We start from the raw sequence: 21,919 nt of genomic DNA, 5'->3' as shown, positions 1-21,919 counted from the left end.
CCTTGCAGAGAGAGATCTCCTCCTCTGCCCTATGTTTGTAGGGACGCATTGGCCGCAGGTGCCCAGGGTGATCCCCTGCCTCGCTGCCCTGGGGACGGACGCGGCCAAGCCGGTGCCACAGACACCTGGCGATGTCTCTGTCTCTGCCTGTCTCCAGCCGCCCCTCTGGACGTTGTGCTCCTGGACCGGGACAGGAGCTCAGCTCCCAGCACGATGTGGCCCCCAGACCAGCCCCGGTGCCTGGCCCCGGCTGCAGCTGCTGCTCCAGGCTTCGCCTTCATCTGGCTCCTCTTCTCCAGAAGTATTGACCCCGAGAAAGCCCGGAGTGAGCACTTGGTAACGCAAGTGCTGCCGGTGGAAGGCTGCTCAGTGTGTGGATGCAGTGGGGTCTCGTTACGCAGCTGATCTCCGGGTGTGTAAACAGTGCACACACCGTACTGCCATCGCCAAGAACGTTTTCCAGGTCATCCTGTATCTTGGATCGTTTCACTCCCTTTCATCACCTTCTTGAGAGCAAAGCTTCATAAAGCTTTAACTTTAGTGCCAAATTGTGAATAACATTAGTTTAACCTGAAATTTAAAGCCAGCGTTTCCATGCTCCAGAGACAGGGTCTCCCTGGCCTTTTGCTACCATGCAGCTAGCAACCAGAATTTTAATTTTATAAGCCATGGTTGACTAAACCCAGGACTAGGTCTATTAGATATTGTTTGATTTAGAATAGTGGGAAAAAAAAAGATTTAAAGATACACTGCTTTCTTGCCGCTCTGTGTATTTTTTTCGCAGCTTTCAACACATGCTTAGACTTTCTATTTGGAGAAGTTCAGGGATTTTTTCCTCTGTGGAATAAAGTGATCCTTGCATTTTACAAGAGGCAGCATTGTCTGCTCTTGATTTAAGTTGCGTGACTTTGTCTAAACAGGTCTAAATAGAAAACTCTCGCCACCTAAATTGCTGAACTAAAATTTAGGAGGAGGTTTTCAGCATTGATTGCCTGTTCAATGTAAGCAGTTTGCTACGGAGCGTGACCTGGGTTGGAAAAGTATTCCCATGTCTCGGTCGCCAGTTTGAGAGATCTGTCTTAAAGCAGCCTGGTTTTCTGGATGCACAGCATTTTCTATAAAATCCAGCTGTGCTAGGGATGGTCTCAGAGCGATAGCCCTTTGTGAAGAGCCGTGTCTGCCGGGCATCCCCTGTGCACCGATGGCCAGCACGTGCCGGCGGACAGAACCGGTGTCTGCAGCAGCAGGGTGTCTGCACGGATTGCTTCTACGCTCGCCATCAGAACAGCTGGAGGAGGTCTGGGTGGTGTTCCTCTGCAGACGATCTGGGCAGTAAAACTCACGAAAGTCTTGTGATTAAGGATGCATTTAAATTCTGCTCCTCAAAACTATCTTGGCAGCGAGATTCTATTTTTGAAACGTTTCCTCCCTCTGTCTGGTGCGGTGTTGCCATCTGGAGAAGAAATCTGATGTTTACTGTTGTTCTTGGAGTTCCACCTCCTGGAGCCGTGGGAATACTGCAGACCTCAGCTTTCAGTGATGAAAGATACATTTCTAGCACTGACAGCTGAAGGAAAAGTAGAGAACCAGTGTGAATCTGCAAAAAGCAAATTGAAACAAGCCCCTGTATTGCAAGAGTCCTTTGAACTGCCCATCTAAGCATTTTTCAAACTTCTCTCATGGCTTTTCAGCCATGGGCGGTCACTTATGACTTCTGCTGAAAATCTCTGTCAAAGGGGAGAGAGGGAGGAGCGTGCCCTGGCACACAGGCTTCCATCGTCCCTATCAGCTTGAGAATCGCAGGGGGAAACTGCGGTGCCAGGAGAGCGCGTGGGGTCAGGCCTTGCCGAGAGCGTTGTGGTGGTGACAGCCGCAGGGAGATCCTGTCTTGGTATGGCGCAGCAGCGTTTTGGGGGTTGCCTGGCCAGCTGGGAGGTTGGCACGGGGGGAGCTGAGCAAGGCACCGCAGGAAGGGGGAGAAGCATATGGGCGGTGACCGGGCAGCACGGATCCGCTGGAGCTGGCCCGCGTTGGCTGTGACTGTTGCGTTGGGTGGTGTACTCATCCCCCCGTGTCCTCCTGCTCCCAGACCGGGAGCCAGGTGGGTGCAGTGAAAGTGATGCGAGCAAAGATGTGACCGGGATCCTCTGTCATGCTTTTAAATTGTGTGTGAAACCATCGGTGGCAAATTGTGTTGAGGGTTGGCTGTGATGGAAGACTGCTCAGAGCATCTTCTGGCTATGTGTGTCCTGCTTGTATCCTCCTCTTGGAGAGTCCCCACAGTGTCACCTTACGGGTACACACATCTGTGCAAGGGATTAAACGAGATACTCCTTTGCAGATCTCATCAATGCAATGACCACTTATTCTCTGTCTTCTTGCTCCTCTTTGAAAGGTATTCAGGAATCTCCAGTACCAAATGGCCATTCTCTCCCGGGCAGAGATTTTCTTCGCAAACAGATGCGAGGAGACCTTTTCACTCAGCAGCAGCTAGAAGTGTTGGATCGAGTCTTCGAGAGGCAACATTATTCCGACATTTTCACAACAACTGAGCCCATCAAACCAGAACAGGTACTATTGCAAATGTTCAGTGTTGTCGTGGTATGCGGTCTGCGGGCAGAGGTCTGTTTGGTGGGCATCACCGAATGCATCTCGAAGTCCCGGTAGAAAAACACGGAGAAACAGGTGCCGTATGGAGCTCTTCAGCCAGGTGCACGCTAGCCATAGAAGACTGAGTATTTAAAAAATGAAGGAAAACACTTGTTTTGTAAACATTAGCAAGTGTTTGTGCATGGAATTGCACCTGATCTGGACCAGTTACGTCAAATGAGTCCTTAAAGAGCATCACAGCTTCTGGTGCATTTGTTGGATCAAAAGCAGGCTATGCAGGTAACAAAGAGAGCACTTACAAGACCCAGTACCTAATTTTGCTTCATGGTTAGCACGATTGTGCACACAAATTACATTTTTGTATCCAGAAATGGCTTATTAGGCATGTAATTGGCCATTTGCTAAGAGAAACACCCAATTAGTATGTGAAGGTAAATTAGTTGCACCTACAGATTAGTAGTGTGTTTGAGAAGGACTTGGTACTAATTTTTTGGGGGAAAATTCCATTTTTGCATACGCAGTACAGAAGCACATGTGAAAACTGATGAGCTCTGTCTCTCTGTGTTCTTCTTGAGCAGCAGCGTTTAATTTAGCTGCTGAGAGGGATGTGGAAATGCATACATTGCTGTCAGCACCAATATCGGTCTTGCTGGCTACTTAGTGATGTATCTGGCCATTAATCTGCAGTGTTACTAGTATTAGACCTGCTTTTAGCAGGGTGGAGGGACTCTCGCGCTGCAGACAAACACTGGTTTCCTTTGGAGGAATCTACATTTGAGGGCCACTGGAGATTATCTCCTGGCAGCCTGCTACCATTGTGGCTTCAGTCAAAGCACACATATTGATATAAATTTTTTGAAAAATTCCTTACTTAGAGTGAAAGTCATATGGTAGAGTAGAAACTCCTCCTGCCTTTAGGCTCACATCTGTAAGTTGTTGTTTCATTCATGGAGACATTTGTTTTCCACCAGCTTCTGCTGTTTTTGTGGTTTCCCTGGTTTGTATTTGCTGAGGAACTCTGCAGATCTGGACTCACGTTGGAAAAATACAGGGAAGATGCTGAGGTTGATTTGATTTTTTAAAAAACTTGTTATGAAAGCCAAGCAGGTGGTGTCTCTGGAAGGTGAAATGGCCTTCACGTGCCACTAGATGGTGGCTGTCCCATCTGACACGGGGTGGGACTGGAGGGGACAGGCGCTGCGCCTGCTCCTGCCGCCAGCCTGCAGAGCGCTGGTCACTCCAGAGGTGTGCGGTGTCAGACCTGTCCCCACAAAACCTGGATACACCAAAAACATCATGACAAAGAGCAGGGATGGAAGAGGATCATTCGTTCGTTTCTGTGTTCTGAAGTCTCTGAGTCATGCAGAACTGTCGCTCAAGGGACAAGGTCCAGCAGTGAACGTTTATCCAGAGAGAAACTTTTCTGGTTTAATGGGGAGAGTTGAATGAGGATGTTGCTGAGGTGTTATCCCGATGGGCTGATACAGGATATTCGGCCGTTGGTGGAGCAAGGATCTCCCTGGGTCGGCGCAAGCAGCCGTGACTAGAATGGCTGTGCTGCCAGAGGGTTAAGATCAAAGATGCGCCCCCATTAATCGGTTAGCAGGGCACTCTGCACTCTGGGGAGTCAGACAGATGCTGAGAAATATGGTGTTATGATGTGCAAAAGGTGCATAGCAGAACCACCTCGCCTGGGCATTTTTGAGTTCAATTACAAATGACGTTTGTAGTAGTTCGCCTTTATGTAGGTTGGAGCACTGTCTTTTCCCCGTGGAAGACTGGGCTGCGGTTAAGGGCTCGTGACTGCCTGGGGCTGGTGCTGCTTTCTGGTGGCGTGTGAAGTGTAGCTTTCAAGATGAACGCCTGTGATCTGTACGATCAGCTCTGGTTCACAGGGATGCGGTATGAACCCCGCCGCTTCCCAAAGCAGTCGTGTTTCACCTCCTTGGTGAGTCCAGGAAACGTGTCATGATACTTTACCACAGCGGAGAAGCTCTCAGGATCAATTTGTAAGGCCGAAGAAATGAACGAGAGAGAAAATACTGAGAACATCAATGATGTGACTTGGAAAATCAGAGTTGTTCCTGCAGGAAATTGTTGTAAGCTGGGACCTGCCTCCGGCACCTGGCTCTCCAGAGAGCCGCCGAACCCAGAAGCAGCTGTTTCAGGGCTGTGGATGCATGAAGTCCTGAGCTAGTTCTGTAGGGGAAAATAAGGAAAAGATGCTTCTCTTCACAGAGACGAGGTGTGGGGAGAGGTCTAGGAGGAGCTGCTGACGCACTGCTTATCTGTTTTATTAGAAAGGTGGTCCAGCAGCACCAGCTGAGTATCACTGATTTTACTGGGGCACAAGTTGGTGTTGATGCTGGGGGGGACCGGTCCCTCCTGTGCAGCGAAGCCTGTGCAGCCTCAGCCTGCTCGGTCTGCAGCTGAAGGCTGACTCCTGCTGCCCGGAGCCTTCCTGATGGGTTTCCTGGACAACATTTGGGCCTGCCTGTTTGAAGGTGTGCATTGCCCCTCGCTCAGGGAGACGCATTGGTGGGCTGTGTGGGAGTGCTTGCTCACCACTGCCAAAGCCGTTACTCTGGGCGCTTCCGGTCCATTCCCTTTGCTTTTCCATCTTCAATGCCTTCCTCGGTTCCCATGTGTAAAACGGAGACTTGTGAGTTATTTCTCACCTCAAAATATGTTGTGCTCTTGACAAGCATCATCTGAATTTTCACGTCTGCTGTAAGCTGTGCCTCCTCTAGAGAGACCCGCAGGGAATCATACTTGTCTTTGGGGAAGGGCTGATGCAGCGCTGCGAGCGAAGGCAGGCGCTGGACAGTGACAGGAAGGTAAAACACCAGACATCCTTTGTTCAGAAGCAGTGCCCATTGTGTGTGCGGGGCGAGGCACAGATCCCAGTCTGGGTTCCTGTAATTAACGACTGCATCAGACCGTGCGCATGGGGGGCAGAGGTGAGGCATCTCCTGTTGTGCCTCATTTTGCCACCCGATGCCCCGTGTGCACGCGTAGGAGCGGTCTCCGCAGCACCGGTGTGAGACGCCTGCGCACGGAGGGCGTGAGAGATGTTTGGTGGCAGGTGAAGTCCTGCGGCTGGGAGCTGGGGTGCCTGAGGCTGAGAGTTGACTGTGCAGAGTCGAGTCCTCTTGTGTCGGGACGTTCCAAGGGAGTAAGAAGGTGTGAAGTCTGTACTCTAGGAACACTCCGGCCTGCCTCCCCCTGACAGAAACCTGCCGTAAACATGAGTTCATGTATAAAAAGAATGCCTTTCCCTCACGTTTATGCCCTTTTATGCTCATTTCTTGCAAACAGCCTGTGATCGATTTGCACTGGCTGCAAATGTTCATGGAAAACTGATTTCACGTGTTTCTGGGCACGGGTTTTGAAATGCACACAGCGATGTGTGTGCAGTGCCACCATGGTGCTGCTGTTCTGCTGGTGGCTGCTGGCCTCCAGCTCCGTGCAGCTGTTGCGTTGGCCGGGACAAAGCCCACGGCTGTCTGTGTGGCGTGCATAGCCGACGTGCAGGCTTCCCTCGGAGCAAAGCCGCACTGACACAAGAAGCCCTTCCGCCTGCCTGTGCTGGAGTTGTCCCGTACAGCTACATCTGCGACAGACCACCCTGCTCCCACCTGGCCCCTGCTGTAGGCCAAACCTCGCTGTTTGTGGTCACCACACCGACAATTCAGATCTTGTCCAGAACTGGCGCTCGTCCCGTGTCCTTCCTGTGCGCAGAGCTGCTGTACCGAGTTTTCCAGTGCCGAGTTCATTGGGAGCATCCGGCTGGAGGAACTGGAGGTGCTGCCTGTACTCAGCGAACACCTCTGCCTGGCTGCGAGGCTGCTTGTCCGCCGGTGACTTCCCGTGATTCCAGCCGGAAGGATGGAGGGGCTCTCCCCAGCTCCCCGGGGAAGCCGTCCTGCGCTGCCTGACTCCACAACATCTGTCATGCGAACCGTTAACTCAAATGCATTTACCGGTTAAAGCTTGGACAGGAGATGTTCCTGGAGATCCAGACCTGGGAAGCAGCGCGAGCTGGGGGGCTGCAGGCACGGGAGGCTGGACAGATGCAGGGGACAAGCCCAGGGCTCACAGAGCGACATGCTTTTGGTGGCCATGAGAGTGGGATTAATGCCTCTACAGGGGAAAACTGCGGGATGGAGGATATACGGCAGGATATCTACCGCAGGGATAGCGGTGCGTTGATTTCCTCAGAATAAAGAAGAGAATTATCAATGCTGGATTTCTATCCTCAACAGAAATGGATTCTCTTGTATTTTCAGCTTCACGCATGGGTCCAATCGAATACTCGTTGAGGCCAGGAGGAATATTTCTATTGACTTCAATAGACTTTAGATCAGGGCCATAATGAGGCATAACGTGATGTGACCAGAGTCAGCACTATGTAGGTCACTGACTTAGAAGAGAACGGCTTGCCGCTAACAGCAGATAATTCCCAGGCCCTTGCTGATGCTTTCCCGTTGCTTTTCGCTAGAACTAAGCCAAATATCTGTTCTCATATTCATTTCTGGATAAAATGTCAATATTCTGGGCTCAGACAGAAACCAGGCAAACGTATATACTAATATATGTATTCATGACATGTTGTGCAGATGAGTCTGGATCTGAAGATAAGCACAGGTAGATTAAATTTGGATAAATAATGAACCTGAAAAAAATACTAATACATTCAAAAAAGTTGGAAAAATTGCACAAAGTTAAAAGCCAGTTGCCCTCTGTTTCAGAGAGAGTTGTGATGAGGAAATTCTCTAAACGGACCAAGAGAGAAGCACAAGCCCTTTTGAAAATCTTCAAGTTTTACTTTTATCTGGGCAGGTATTTGCCATCTTGCAAAGACAAAAGTTTGTTTTTCACTGTATGGATCCGTGTGGCCACAGGAACGCGGCTCCTCAGGGTGTGGAGATGTGCAGTCGTCCTCACAGCGTTGGGGCTTGGTCTTCAGGAGTAACAGGGAGAAGTCAAAAAGAGTTCGGATAAAGGGAAAGGCAGAAAAAGTCAGCTAAAGCTGGAAAGTGTGACTCATTCTTCTGTTTGTGTGAATAGTATGCTTTTTCCTGAGGGACACTACCTGTGGGTGGATAGTGACTGCTGAGGATCTTCTTAAAATACCCTGAGACTTGCAATGGGAAGTACAGAGCTAACATTTGCTTGAACCTTCCCAAAACTTTATGTAGTCCACTAACAGTGAAAACGATGGCTCTGACTGTTGGCTATATTTGCATGTCCAGAGTCAAATCTTTTCTTGATCTGCCACCTGCAGAAGTGGTTTGAGGGTGTAAATGCAAGCTCTTACCATAGCTGGTGGGACACGTTCTGTCAGTGGAGAGCGAGCTGAACAGGAAAACAAAACAACGCCACGTGGCTCAACAAATGGACACCAATGCTACAACTGAAAGGAAAAAAAGACAAAGAAAAAGGAAAAGTGCATTCAGCATCGATCTGCCAGCTCTGCAGACACGTCCTCACGTTCAGGCTGGAGTCCAGCAGGCAGCCGGGTGGGAAGGCGTGCCTCAGGTGGGCTCAGCATCCTGCGCTGCGGTGAATGTGTCCTCGGTTGCACTGTGGTGGTGGGGGATGTGCCAAATGGGGGTGGCAGGGCACGGGATGAGTTTGAGGATGGCTGCATTACCCCCATGCTGTCCCATGTGCTGCCCCTGCCGGCAGCCGGTCCTTCGTCCCGTGCTGGCGGAGGTCGACCAGGGTCAGCAGCCGGACGAGCTGTGCTGGTGCCGGTGCTGGTGCCGGCCGGGGTGGTTGGTGGGTGCTGCCTGCTGCCCTCCATTTTGCTGGCACTATGAGCCCCTCTGCCTGCAGAAGGGGGTGGGCGAGGGCGCACGTTGGCAGCGCGGAGAGGAGCAGGGAGCAAGGGCGGCTCCCTGGTTTTTTGTAGCTGCGCTCTTCCAGCTGAAACCTCCTCGGATCCAGTCTGCGGCTTTATTGGTGGGAGGGGAAAAAAAACAGCTCTAAAATCCAGCCTAAGAGAGCACATCAGGAGACGAAAAACCTTCCCATATTTACTCTCAGTAGAGTATTAAACAACACCAGGCTATTAATTTGGCTTTTGAGTCTTCACTAAAGCCCATAAAAGCACACAGTTGTCAAATGGAGTTCATTTTAATTTCCTTTCAATCACAGTAAATTATTCAGGTGATAAATCAGCTGGGGCAGCCTCCTGGCTGTAATAGAAACCCTAATTCCTGGCTAATTATCCAGCCCATTGCTGCCAGCAGATCAATACCCCTGCCGAATGGAAAGGGCACAGGGTCCGGGCGGGCAGGGTGGTGGAGGGATGGCAGCTGGGAGCACGGTGGGCGCCCCTGACCCCCGCCCTGTGCAGGGGGGTGAGCTCTGCAGAGCTCCCTCCTTCCCCCACTGCCCGTCAGGGAACGCGTCCCCTCCCCAGGCGTGACGTGGGCGAGGGCAGCCGCTGCTCGGCTGCTCACTGCCTGCATTTGGGTGGGAGCAGGGTGCGGTGCCCCCGTGTGTGGGTGGAGGAGCTGGAGCCCGCTGGGGGCTGGAGGGGATTTCGGCGCTCTTCCGCTCCGGAGTGACCCCGCTGCGCTGTTGCCACTCGGTGGGACATGGCGCAGGCCCTTCGCCGCAGTTGTTCTCCTGGTTCCCTGAGTGTGGGGCTTTGCTGCTGCTCTACAAGATGAGCATGGGGGTGCTCGGGGCGGGTAGTAACAGGGCACTTGCACCCCGGGGAGCACACGCGTGCGGCGGAGATGCGCTCGCTCCTGGGGCTGCCCGTCTGCGCAGCTGGTTCACACAGGCAGGGTTGGGGACGCGTCCTTTGAGGGACTTAGAGGCTACTCAGAAGGAGGTCTCAGACTGGTCATGTTTTTCATTGTTGAGTAGTATCTATAAAAAATGGCAAAATTTAAAGGGGTTAAGACAGGAATGGAGAGGACCAGTGCTCAGACACTCCTGGTAAGGAGCAGCAGCTCGTTGGAGACAACAGCTGGATTTACCCCGTCTGCCTGCGTGGGATGGCTGTTCAAGAGCTGCTCCGTGCACAAAGCCCTTCGAGCCCTGAGATGATGCTGCCAACCACGGCCTCCGGTTCATGGGGAGCCATCAGCTCCCAGCAGCATCTCAGGATTGTGCTGCAGAGGCGTTGGGCGGAGCATCTCCGTCTGTCAGGACCCCCGGATGCTCCGGCAAGCTCAGAGCTCTGAACTGCCCTTGGCTTCTGGAGGCTGAGCCTTCAGCACGTGAGAGGTTGTGCGGGATCCCTGTTCCTGCTCGCCATCCTGTGAGTATTGCCAATTCGCATTACAGCGGGACGGGGAGGACCCAACAGGCAGCGTGCGGCTGAGAGCTTTGGGCACTGGCTGTCCAGGGCAGAGCGATGTCCCTGGAGGGCGTGCTGTCTGGATGAAGAAGACAAGTAATGGCTGGGGAGAGGAAGGCAGATCCACCCACAGTGCAGATCAAGAGAGAGCAGCCGTGCACGGTGGTTTCTCCATGGTGCCACAGAGGCTGAAGCCTCCCTGGGATGGAGTCTCGCGTCGGAACCCTCCGTCCTTCTGTCGCGCTCTGGGGAAGGGTGTGCACCACCCTCTCTTTTAGCTCTGCTCTGGTTTGCGGTCAGGAAGGAGAAGAGAAACCTGCCCTGGTGTTTCTTCCTGCTGAAAGTCAACTTTAATGAATAGAAAACCTTTTTTTTTCAGGATAGCATCAGACAGCACAGCTGCTTTGGCCAGCACCTCCCGTTCACATCCTGGCCTCTCTGCCCTGCCTCACAAGCAGCTTTTTGTGCGTGAGCTTCTGAAAGCTGCACAAAATTCCCTGTGTGTGCCACCTTGTTGTGCCATGTCGTGTTGGGTGGTGACAGTCAGACCGCGTTGCTCCACACCTGGTATTTTGTGTGACAGCGGGGCTGTGGTGGTGGGGAGTTTTCTGGGGAAGCACCGTGACAGGAGCCACGTGTCCTGTGAATGTCTCTGCGTCAGCATCACCTTCGCAAAGAGCGCCCTGCGGCTTGCACGGGCTGTGGTGTCTGTGTCAGCAGCAACTGGAATTTAAACGCCTGGGAAAAGAGGTGGGAAGAAGCCCAGGTGGAATAACCCAAGGGATGCCAGCTGTCCTGTCCAGGCAGAGAGCCGGGCATGCTCCGTGCCCCCACCTGAGCCCGATGCCCCCTTCCCGTGGGTCCCTCCCGTGGGAGCAGGTACTGACCGGCTTTCCCGCTTCATCAGGAAGCAGCAGGCAGCCTGGGGTCAGGATTTCTCCTGCGAACTTTTCCAGAAGGGGATAGGGAGCATTTCCAGCCAGTGCCCAGCGTGCAGTGCCCCGGCAGTGCTGCCCGGCGATGAGAAGCTGCTGCCGGAGGACGGAGCTGGGGTTTCACTGTGCTGACCCTGCGGTGCCGGCGAAGCCTGGAGCTGTTGTGTAAGGAAACCGACAGGCTGTTTCTTGTCCTGGGTCTCTGTCTCAACCAGGCTGCAGTGAGTGCCTGAAGAAACGGACCAAAAAGCAAACAAAACGAGCCACGGGGCCGTGCCTGCTTCTCCCCTCTCCTCCCAGCAACGTGTGGCCGAATCAGTGCTGGGGAGAGCAGCTCTGGGGGATTTCAGGGTGCCTTTGAAGGACCAGAGCTCTCCTGCTACCTGTTCCTCTGGGGGAAGCCCCGGCGGTGGCCTGGGTTTGTGCTGGTGCTGCTTCCCTCCCAGTCTGCCCCGTCGGGCTTGCTGGGGCTCCCCTGCTCCGGTCTGGGGACCGTGCCTCGCTCCACCAGGACGGAGCATGCGTCTGTTTCCTCCCCAGAGGAGTTCTTGTCGCCTCCTCCCCTTGCCCTGGCAGGGAGGGGGAATCCCAAAATCGATGGTAGACAATGCCTTCAGGAATTGCAGTGCATTCCTGGTTTTTAACACCCCATTTTTTCCTCCTGACTGCTCTCAGATATCACCATATGTGAAAATAGGAATTCCTGGGTGAAAGGAAGGGGAGGGTGATGTGCTTTAGTGCTGTTTCTGTTGGGTGACCCTGGCAGGCGGTGCTTTGCCGGCCGCCCCGTTTCATCTCAGCACTTCATAGCAGCTTTGCACCCGGAGCTTGGTGAGGACAACAAAGTCCTGCAGAGGCAGCGGGTGGTCTCCTCCAGGAGACTCACCACAGCTCCGTCAGTGTGGTACAGAGGTGGGAGATTTAAGAAAAGCTTTCTCATCTTGTTATCTTGCCAGAAGTGTCCACATTTCCTTGCACTTTGGGAGCTGGCTTTGAGTAATTGTGTCTCTTTGTTCACCATGTATTTTGCAATAAATAGCTAATTTTTTTTTTCAGTTTAGAGAGATAAACCAGGTCTATCACATCAACAGGTTTTAAGTAAAAACCCACATCTTTGTCTTCAGTGGAGTCTTCCTTCCAAGGTTTGTGTCACCAGCAGCCATCTGATGGAAAGTCTGTTGGGACAGAGAAAGTCGCAGTCAAAAAGTAGACTCTGCCTGAGAGCTGAGGGAGAGCCGTGATTTACTGTCCACCCGTCAGATTTTCAATATCACATCCAAGCGTAATGTGTGAGTAGGATGAGTACAATTGTAACTGCTCATGTAGTCTTTGTCCCTTTGAAAAAATAATAGAGGAGTCATCCCTGCACTTCACACCCTGTATGTGTGTGGTGCTCCGCTTGCGTGGGAAAGCAGATCTGGAGTTGTCCTGAAGCTGGTTCTCTCTGTGGAAAGAGGCAACACTGTGTAACGGCTCTAGTCGGCCAAGATTATGTCACAGCAAAATTGACCGACCTGCTATGTCTGTGTTACCCCTGGAAGAGAGGGAGAGAGAAACCTGAGAGTGAACACTCGTGTCTGTTGATTTATTCAATGCCTGGCCTGCTCACCTTGTATGTGGGGGGAAGGGCTTGCACCAGCATTTAGAGAATGGAAGAAGACTTCTCTTCTCAGACCCCGGTGAATGTCTGGATCCCGCAGGCTTTGCATAGATCCAAATACAATTTCAGCCCTTTGGTTTGGAGATCACTGCTGTTTTACGCTCATTCTGTGGGCGTCCTCTAAGTCTGTCCGTCACTTTGGTGGACAAAGATGGGTTTCTGAAAGCACGCTCCCTGCACAGCTGGGGAATACCTGGAGCTCTGGATGGGCTGAAGCGTCCCAGAAGGAGCTGCGCTCCACGGCAGTGCACAGTGGGCGTACGAGAGATGGGGACGCAAGCTGATGTGGGGGAGGCTCTGCTGGGTCCAAGGCAGCACTTCTTCCCCTGAGGGCAGTCAGGCAGGGCACGGGTTGTCCTCCGATGTCGTGCGGTCTCCATCCGTGGAGGCTTTCCAGACCCAGCTGGGTAAAGCCCTGAGTGACCCGGCCTGGCCGCGTAGCTGGCCCAGCTTTGGGGGCCTCTGGAGCTTCCTTCCCACCTGGGTCACCCGACAGCCCCGAAATGCTGCTCATTCCAGTGTTGAGATCTGACTCGGGGAAACGTGCGCTGGCAGTGGCAAATGTGACAGGCGTGTTTGCGGGGGAGAGCAGCACCTGGTTCTCACAGGGTGCGGGGGGAGATGGAGAGCTGTCTGCGATGGAGCATCTGGGATCCTGAGCAACTTCCTGTGCTTTCTGGAAAATGCCGTGGTTCTGGGTTGCCATTCGTTCAGGAAGAGGCTGAATGAGCAAGCTACAGAAGTGGTTGTTTGGTGACAAAAAGCCATTGTGGAGCTGAACCACTTCCAGAAAAAGGGGCGAGTTTCAAAATTCCTCTCCACTTGTCTGAATAGTGGCTGTTTAAAGATCTGGTGGCAGCAGAATTTGCTGAAATGAAAAAATAATTAAATCTGAAAGGAAGGAAACTTATGCTAGGAGAGCAGCTTAACACGTGGGGATGGTTTCAGCCCTGCTCCTCTCACCTTGAAAATGTAATTGGGTACAGGCGGGCTCAGAGAGGGGGCTTTCCTCTGCGCTTGTGCTGCAGAAGGGCCCTCCGGAATCAGAGCTGACCCGAGGCCGGCGTCCTGCCAGACAAGCCGTGTTCACAGACGTACCCGGAGGGCTGGGGCGCAATGCCGTGCTGGCGGCAGCGGGTGCATTTCCGAAACAGGAGCTGCGGAGTGGAGCCAGGCGGATGCTGTGTTTGGCCAGGAGAGTTTGACCAGTCGTTGACACCTGTCTAAATAATTAATCCACATGATGAAGTAACAGGTGAAATTAAGGGAGATAAGAAATTGTCATCACATCGAGTGCCCGATGAGCGGTTTTCAGGCAGTGCCGTGTTGTGAGGCTTTGCACCAGTGAGTTTCTCCTGAAGGCACAGACCCACGTCCACATTGTTCTTTAGGCAAGCAGTTCCTCTGTTTTTTGTGGCTGTGGAGGAGAGTTTGAAAACAGGGCCCCAAACACACTTCTGGCCTAAGAACCGGGGTGGCTGTCAGGGTGGGTGAGGTGCTGGGGTTGTGCCGGCAGTGGGTTCCCCTCTGGCTGTCTGACGCTGTTGTCTCGTTGTGATGTTTTACCGTGTGTGCAGTGCTGGGCGTCTCCTGTGCAGCTGATGTTTTAGCAACAAAATGATGATTGTTATGGTAGCAGTGTGTCTGGCTGAACCTGTCTTTCCAGCAGAGAATGTTTTGATAAAAGCTGAAATGTTTCACTGAAACCTGTCATCTTTGATGATTTTTCTGTAGGGTTCCCTTGCTAGAGCCTTTCACCATAGCGAGGAGGTGCAGAGCCTGCAGCAGCGGCAGGCTGTGGGTGTCATCAGGCACAGTCTCTGATGGGTGTTTTTCCTGAAGCCAAAGAGCCAGTTTCCCTGTCTCACGGGCAGGCGGGGTGGAGTGGGTGTTTCGGTGCGAAGCGGGTGTCTCTGAGCTGGGGGATGCTGTCCTGCCCTGCTCTCCAGCACCTTGTCCTGAAGTCATAGAATCACAGAATCTTTGAGGTTGGCAGAGACCTCCAAGATCACCAGGTCCAACCGTCAGCCCAACACCCTGTCCTGCAGTGCCACCTCTACACGCTCTTTGAGCACCTCCAGGGATGGTGACTCCACCGCCGCCCTGGGCAGCCTGGACAGTGCCTGACCAGAAGTTGAAATGGGCTGGGGGGAGATGCCGTTTTGGGGAGGAGACAGCCAGCTGTGGTGCAACAGTTCGGAAGGGTGTGCAGCGCTGGCTCCGGGAGGAGGCTCCTGGAAAATTTGTTGTGCGATTCCCGTGTTCCTCAGTAAACGGAACTGGGCAGGTCTGTCGTGGGACTGGTGCAGAGGAGCGGGTGCAGGGCTGTGGCAGCACACTCGGCTGGCCTGCAGCCCGGGCCGTGCTGGCGAGGGAGGCTGGGAGCCGGTCAGCCGCCGTCTCATTTTGTCTCCTGGAGGAAAGTGAGGAGTATTTATGGTGGAGGAGGGAGGAGCTGTAGAGGGTAAATGTGTGCTGATGGAGCTCGCCAGTGCTGGCAAGAGCACAGGTGAGCTCTCACCACCGCGGTGCTGCCGCTGTGCGTCCTGGTCCTTGTTCTTGGCTTGGCGAGGCCAGAATCTGGAAAGCCCCCTCAGCTCACTGGGACGTGCGTGTCTGGTTTCTTCCCATGGGCTGGCCTCATGGTGGTCTGTGGAGGCCTCTGCTTGCAAAGCAGTGGGAAGACAGCCGGCTGGCCTCCTCTGTCCTGGCTGGGCGGCTGGGGTTGCAATGGCTGGTGAAAGGCTTGGTGGGAAACACCCGCAAGTGTCTGCAGGCTTCCCTCCCACCAGATCTTCCAGGAGAGGCTCAGGGATGGCGAGCGCGAGGGGCGGCTGGGCTGGGATTCGGCAGACTGACGAGTCCATCGCCCCGCGTACGCATGCCCAGACACCACGCACACAAGTCGCACCTCGCTTTTGTTTAATCTGCTGGCTCTGCCTAAGAAATAATAATAATGAAAAAAGGGAGCCAGTTCAGTGGCGAGCGCGGGCTGCTCTCTGCGCTGCTGCGTGGTGGGGTTTTGTTGCTCACCACGGGCAGCCGCGCTGGAGCGCGCGTGTGCGTGTGCACATGTGTGATTTACTGGCCTGTGCAATGCCACATGTCTTTAAAATTACAGTGCCCGTTTCCTCCTGAAATAATTTCTGCACAGAGAAGCTCCTATTACAGCAAGAGGAGCGTGGACGTCATGATTTATTATTATTTATGGTCCCAGGGCCTTGTTTATGCACGATGGGTTAGGTGCTCAGGATAGAAATGCCATTATGCAAATGACATTGAATGTCCTTACTGAGCCTAAATAATTTTTGTGTTGGACGATTAAACCTCATCTGTTATTGATATGGGCTGCAGTCGGGCTATTAAAGAGTCCCAACAGTACTTACTCCCAGTAATGGGAAAATTGAGAGGAAGAGGCTAAACAATTGCCTCAAGTGTGCCGTGATTGTCTGGTAGGAGTGGAACATAACGAACCCCCTGAATGGAAATCGTGTTTACTACTTAGGGATAAATAAAAAGGGAGAACGTGCAATAAATTACGCTTTGTGATGTGAGTTGGCACACCAGAGAATTTGCGTACTTCCCATTTATTTATCTGAAATTTTTTTTTTTTTTTTTGTGGGGAGGGAGACGGGTGGGATGTAGATGCCGGGAGCAGCCAGGAAGGATTCCCGCAGCGCGTGCCCCCGGCTGGGCGGCTGGGGAGAGCCGTCCTCCTCGAAAGCCGCGCCGCCGCCGCGCTGTCCGCTTTGACACAGCTGTGCGGTCACATTTTGATCAGTGTTGATAGCTTATGAATTCCAAAATTGACAAAATTTACAGAAAAATGAGGATAATCCATCTTCCTTAGCAGCCTGTCAGAAGCTGGCTATACTTCATAATCTTCAATTACAGATGCTATTTTCAGACATTTACATGCAGATATTAGAACAAAATGAAAATGAGAAACAAAGAGCGAATGGAAATGCAGCTATTTATATGTATAAAGGAAAAACAACAGGTAAATTCTAGGCATTTAGATTGGGTTTGGGGGTCCCTTTGGAAAATCTGAGAACGGCTGCATCCACTGTATGGATTGCGCTGTGGAAATGTAAAACGTAGCGTGTCGTTTCCCACAGGCAGATAATCCGAAGATTGGGTCAAACCCAGGTCAGTTATTCTGAAGTATGAGCGTAAATGTGTTCATGGCAGGGTGCACCAGCTAATTCCCACTGTCCTCTGAGGAGTCTCTGGGGATGAGCACAATCCTAATTGGATTTGGGCTAAGATGAAGCACAGTGGTTAATTTTTTAAAAACATACATGTTTTCTGAATGGGAGATTCAGAAATATTCGTTTAAGCTGAGGGAAAAGGTTGTGCCAGGTTTCGACACTGCTGAAAACAAAGAGAAGCGGGAGTTGGGCCCCAATGAGCTGCGGCAGCGGCAGTGACTCCAAAGCGGAATTGGTTTCGGTGGCCACGGTGGGCAGCGCGGGGAGCGGAATGTAAATTATGAAATGGTGTGGTGGCTGGCGGGCGGCAGCGCGAGGCTTTGATAGATGGGTTTTGGGATGCCTTTCCCGTCTGAATGCGAGGCAGCTGAGGAGGAGGGCGTTAGGATGGATTTTCCATTCCCATAAAATTTCAGGCGGAGCAGCACTGATGCCTGTGCAGCTGCGAGTGGCGCTGGGTTTCTGAAAGCCTGGGGAGATTAATTAGAGCTGCTCTGGATTAAGCTCTCCGAACCATATCTAAAGTTACAAATTTCTTCCCTTTGTCAGGCTGAGGTGGGGGTTTCCATGGACAGTCTGCCTGGTGTGTGCCACTCCTGCCTTTATTCATTAATTTTAGAGTATTTCGACGTGGCGACTTGGAGACATTGGGTATGAGGTCTGGCTTGCTGCCGCGAGGGGCGAGCAGGGGGTTTGGTGGCCGTGAGCCGGGGACAGCACGGTGCCTTTCGGAGGCCTAGGATGAGTGCCCTGCGCGGACGGGGAGAAGCGCTGGTTTCGGCAGCGAAGGCGCTCTGTGTGCCGTGTCTGTGTGCCGCGCGTCCGCGGGCGACCGTGCCGGCAGCAGCAGGGCACGAGGGGCGTCGCTTCACACCTGCCTGGCAGTTTGCGGGTGTGATCTGGAGAACGGAGCCGAGGCAAAAAGCAACACGTGTGCGTCCCAGCGGGCGCCAGCTGACTGCTTCCCGTGGCTGCCTGCCCTGCGCCGCAGACGCCTCTTTTCTCTCTTTACTTTGTGCGGTCTCTCCAGAGGGGCGCGGGGTCCGTGCCCCACAAACGGGACAGGACGGGGGGATGCAATTGTCTCACGCTGGCCGGGTCGCAGTGCTGCTGTAGGGCTCCTCCCGGCCCGTGGGACCTCCCCAGAGCCAGGCTCTTGCAGGGAGCAGTCCTGTTCCCTGCCGTGCATCCGTCTGTGCCACCTTGGCATAAAAGTCCAGGTAAACCTCAAAGAGAAGATTGCTGTACGTGCAGGGTGGGGTGACCATCTGGTGGCATCTTCGCTAGGAACAGCACAGGGTGAAGGCGGTGATGGGCTGTCTCACGGCTTCACTGTCGTGCCGCAGCGGGCGGCAGAGCCTGTCTCCTGCCATGCTGCGCAAATTGTTGGAAAACGGTACTGAAACATTCCTGCACCCCTTTTCCCTCCATCTGCCCATCACCTCCCCTGCCCCGCGGGGTGATACCTAGAAGCGAAGCTTTTGCAGTGGAGGTGGCTGTGAAATTTCTCCCAGCGCAGAAACCTCCCCGTTCGCGCTCTGCAGCGAAGGCTGGAGGGGAAAGGAGCATGCAGACCCCGCTGCCCGTCACAGGGGCTGTGCTGCTGCCCACGGGCACACACAGACCACCCCTCTCCTGCCCACCCCAGCCACTCCCTGTGCCTGCCGGGGGTCCAGCCCCAGCCCCCTGCCAGGCACCCAGGTCCCGTCTGCCCGAGCTGAGTGGGATGGGGCAGGGGGAGCACATGAGATCCCGTCTTGCCCCTCCTTTCAGTTTGTCCTTCTTGGTCTCTCCTTTTATTTATTCCTCATTTCACGTGTCTGTGTTTTCTCTCCTCCATGCTATGGCAGTGGTGCTCCATGCTGATGAGACAGTGCGTGGTACAACCGCAGGCAGTCATTTTTCAGGTAATTTCTAGGGTACTGAACACCCGACTCTTGCTTTTTCACCTACCGAGCACCAGGTCGGGCTTCCTGCTGTGCGGGGAGGGACCCCTGGCCGTGCTCGGGTGTCCCGGGTGGCTCCTCACCAGTGGCAGTGCTGACTCTCCACTCAAATCTGAGACCCCTTCCGCTGCACCCCCCGAGTGGCTGGAGGGGCTCCTGGGGAGGGTCGGCAGGAGGGTCTCCGTGGGGCTGCAGGGTGAGGGGCTGTGCCACGAGCGCTGCCTCCCTCCCGGGGTTTCCTCTCCTCTCCTCTCTGGACGGGGTATCTGGAAGGACGAGCTCTGCAGAGGGGAAGCGGGAAGAGGGGACCCTGCTGTGCCCCTTGGAAGTGAGTGCGTGCCCAGCATGCGAACCAGCAGCGCCAGTGAGGCTTGCTGCTTCTTCGGGAGGAGCTGCGGTCCCCCAGCCCCTACATGGGGGTGAGGAGGGCTGCAAGCAGTGCCCACCACTCAGTTTGGGGGTGGAGGCCACTGCGCCCTGGCTCCCCACTCCTTTGGGGCCAGAAGATGCCTTCTGCTGACCCTCGCCTCCCTGTAGCACCTCAGTGTTGGCAGCGGTGCGCTTCCCACTGCGCCAGCCTGGTGCCAACCCTGGCCGCGTCCCTGCTGCTTTGCAGTGGGAGCTGTGACCGCAGAGGTGGGTGCGACACAGGGGTTCCCTCCTCCCCCGGCACTGTGTGAGAAGATGGGGGGCCAGCAGCTGTGGGGGCTGGCCCTCTGCCTGGGCTCGCTCCGCCTGGGTGCTGGGAGCAGCGGCCGTGGTCGGCGTGTGGTCAGTGTGGCTGCTGGTGGGCAACCGCTGGCGGCTCCAAGGAGGGATGCCATGGGAACAACGAAGGAGGTGGAAAATCCCAGAAAATCCCACTATTCTTACCTCTGGAAAAAGTTGCTGGGGCATCGCAAGAGAGGCGCAGCTCCTGTCTGCAGCAAGCTACTGGGACCGAAGGCAAGGAGGGGCCCTAAGTCTCCGTTTCTCATGCATCCATCTTCTGGAGCCCCGCAGCAGTGCTGCCGGCTGTGGACTCTCCCTCCGCACCGAGCTGGGCAGCCGCAGCGCTTCCCGTCCCTCCAGTCTGTGGAAGCAATCCCGCGGTTTGGGGTCGTGCTGCTGCGGGCGGGGGAGACGGGGCAGCGCTGCCCGCGGGAAGGCCGTGCCCTGTGCTGTGGGGAGATACAAAGGTTTTCTGGTCTGGATACAGTATGGCTACGGCTTTCCTAGAGCAGCATGGGTGAAATAAGGCGTCCTTCCCGGGGAGTGGGGCGTGCCCTTCACCGGATGTCAAAGTGCCAAATGGCAGCGCACGAGGACGGCTTTTTCCTCTGCTGCCAGCCTGTCCCACACCGCTTGTGCATCACCAGCTGCCTGGGACGACTCCGCAGCCCTGCGGTTGTTCCTCTGGTGTCTTGTCGGATCAGGGCTTAGGGGAGATAAAAAGTCTGGTGGTGCCCCCATGTGTGCACGTATCCAGCACGGGGTAGGATGTAGGACATTTGGAGTGGTGTGGGAAGGCTGAAGTACGTGCCTTGGTGGGATGTGGAATGAGAAGAAGCGGCTTTGGTTGTGCTTGTAGAGTGGGGAAGGGCTGGGCGCGTTGCTGGCGTCCTCCGCGGGGGAGGGATGCTCCAGGGGCTGTCCTTGGTGCAGAAGGCTCCAAAAAGCTCCAAAGCAGAGGTGTGGGGGTGTGCGTCTCTGAGGCCGTGGAGGCAGAAGAAAGGGGCTGAGTGTGTGAGGACCTGGAAAACGTGATGTCATGGTGGCTGTTGGAGGAAGAGAGAGCTGGAAGGGCTGGGCAATAGGACAGGTTTGATGCAGAGGCTGGGGAGCAGCATGGGAGACGGGTCCTTGCTGAGAAGCCTTGTGTTCGGAGGGCCCTGCGGTGCCGATCCGTGGGCAGGGTGAGAGGTCAGGGCGGCCAGCAGCTGGTCACTGGCAAAACATGTTGGACACACTCATCTGCAAGAGGTTTGTATGGGGGATGCTTCAAGGTGTCGGCGTGTCCTCGTGCCTCACACCGATGGCATCCTCAGAGGAAACACTCATCTTTCAACAGAGATCTGCTGATATTGGGTTATCCATCCAAATTAACCTCGGTTTGAGTGAGAACCGAGCAAAGCGACACAAATGGATGGATTTAGCCCGAAGTGCTGAGCTCGTGGCAAGTACCAGATTGTGAGCTGGGTTCTCGGACACTCCCAAACCTGCAAAGGAGGGACAAAGACGTGTTCGTTCAGAATGACTTTTGTTTCCTAAAAAGAGAGAAAGATTATCTTTTTTAATTCGATGGCTTAAAAAGATCGTGGGGTGCAGGGTTCCTGTAGGTTGCTCGAGTGCTGGACAGCTCCTGCATTGACTTCGTTTGCAGAAATACAGCAGGGGTCAGCCTCGGAACTGTTGCTGTTCAGTTTGTCTGTTCCTGTTGCTGTTCTCCACTTGAAGTCAGCATCTTCTGGTTGTTACGGGCATGGTTACCGTCTCACAAATAAGAGATTAAAACTTGAAGTGCAAATAGCAGCAAGGCAGGGAGGACTTTCAAGGGAAACTTCAGTTTTGTGTGAGTGATCTTGAAAATAAGAAATGACGGAAAAAGGCAAATGGAGATAAGCTTTCTGCCGTGTACATGGAAGTCCTCCTGGACGTATGTGCTGGCCTCAGCTGCTGCAGATTGCCGTGGCTGTGCGGAGTTTTACAGGGTTATAGGAGAGAAACAGTCTGATTTTTGAGGACCTGAACTTATTTACTGTAGCTTCGACCAATGAGATTAAAAAATTCTCATGAGATGAGAAAGCATCCTTACGACAGTCAGGTGATTTGTTTTTAAATAATTTTGATTTAGAAACAGTGGGCTACAAATCCAACCATTAAGCAAACACTTTTATTTGCGTGCACTTTATTTCTTGTGGGATGACGAGGAGATGCAGCATTCCCAAGAGAGAAGGAGAAACGGGACACCCTGTTCCGTTTGTTTGTGCTTGCTTGTTTGTGCGTGTCTCTTCCGGTGCCACCAGTGAAATAAGGAGACTTCAGGTTAACTGACATTAACGATTTTCTCTAGCAAGCAAGTTAACTTGCACTCAGCAGTTACAGCCCCTGTTACTCTACAGGATTTTCTCTTTAAAGAAAACTTTGTTACATATTGATGGGTTCGTCTCTGTTTTATAAAGAAAGTCCATCTTGGCGTTCTCTGAGAACTTGGCTGACACCACAGACGTGTTTATTGAGGGCTTAGATTGCTTAGC

The 21,919-nt window shown here is 53.6% G+C and overlaps 1 protein-coding gene across 7 annotated transcripts in view; it reads left to right on the top strand.

Annotated features, from left to right (window-relative positions):
- Positions 1-21,919, top strand: part of PAX5 (paired box 5) — a 123,009-nt gene that overhangs the window by 43,615 nt on the left and 57,475 nt on the right. For 6 of the 7 annotated variants that reach the window (XM_086770300.1, XM_086770299.1, XM_086770297.1 and 3 more), the window contains one exon: positions 2,396-2,571. In XM_086770300.1, the coding sequence (XP_086626426.1) occupies positions 2,396-2,571 (176 nt within the window). Of the gene's footprint in view, positions 1-2,395; positions 2,572-18,587; positions 18,645-21,919 lie in introns of all 7 variants that reach the window. The other variant, XM_086770293.1, reaches the window with a different exon arrangement.

Source organism: Chlamydotis macqueenii, chromosome Z, assembly GCF_036417535.1.
Source record: "Chlamydotis macqueenii isolate bChlMac1 chromosome Z, bChlMac1.mat, whole genome shotgun sequence".
In the NCBI taxonomy this organism is placed as follows: Eukaryota; Metazoa; Chordata; class Aves; order Otidiformes; family Otididae; genus Chlamydotis; species Chlamydotis macqueenii.
This window is presented reverse-complemented; position numbering and strand designations above follow the sequence as displayed.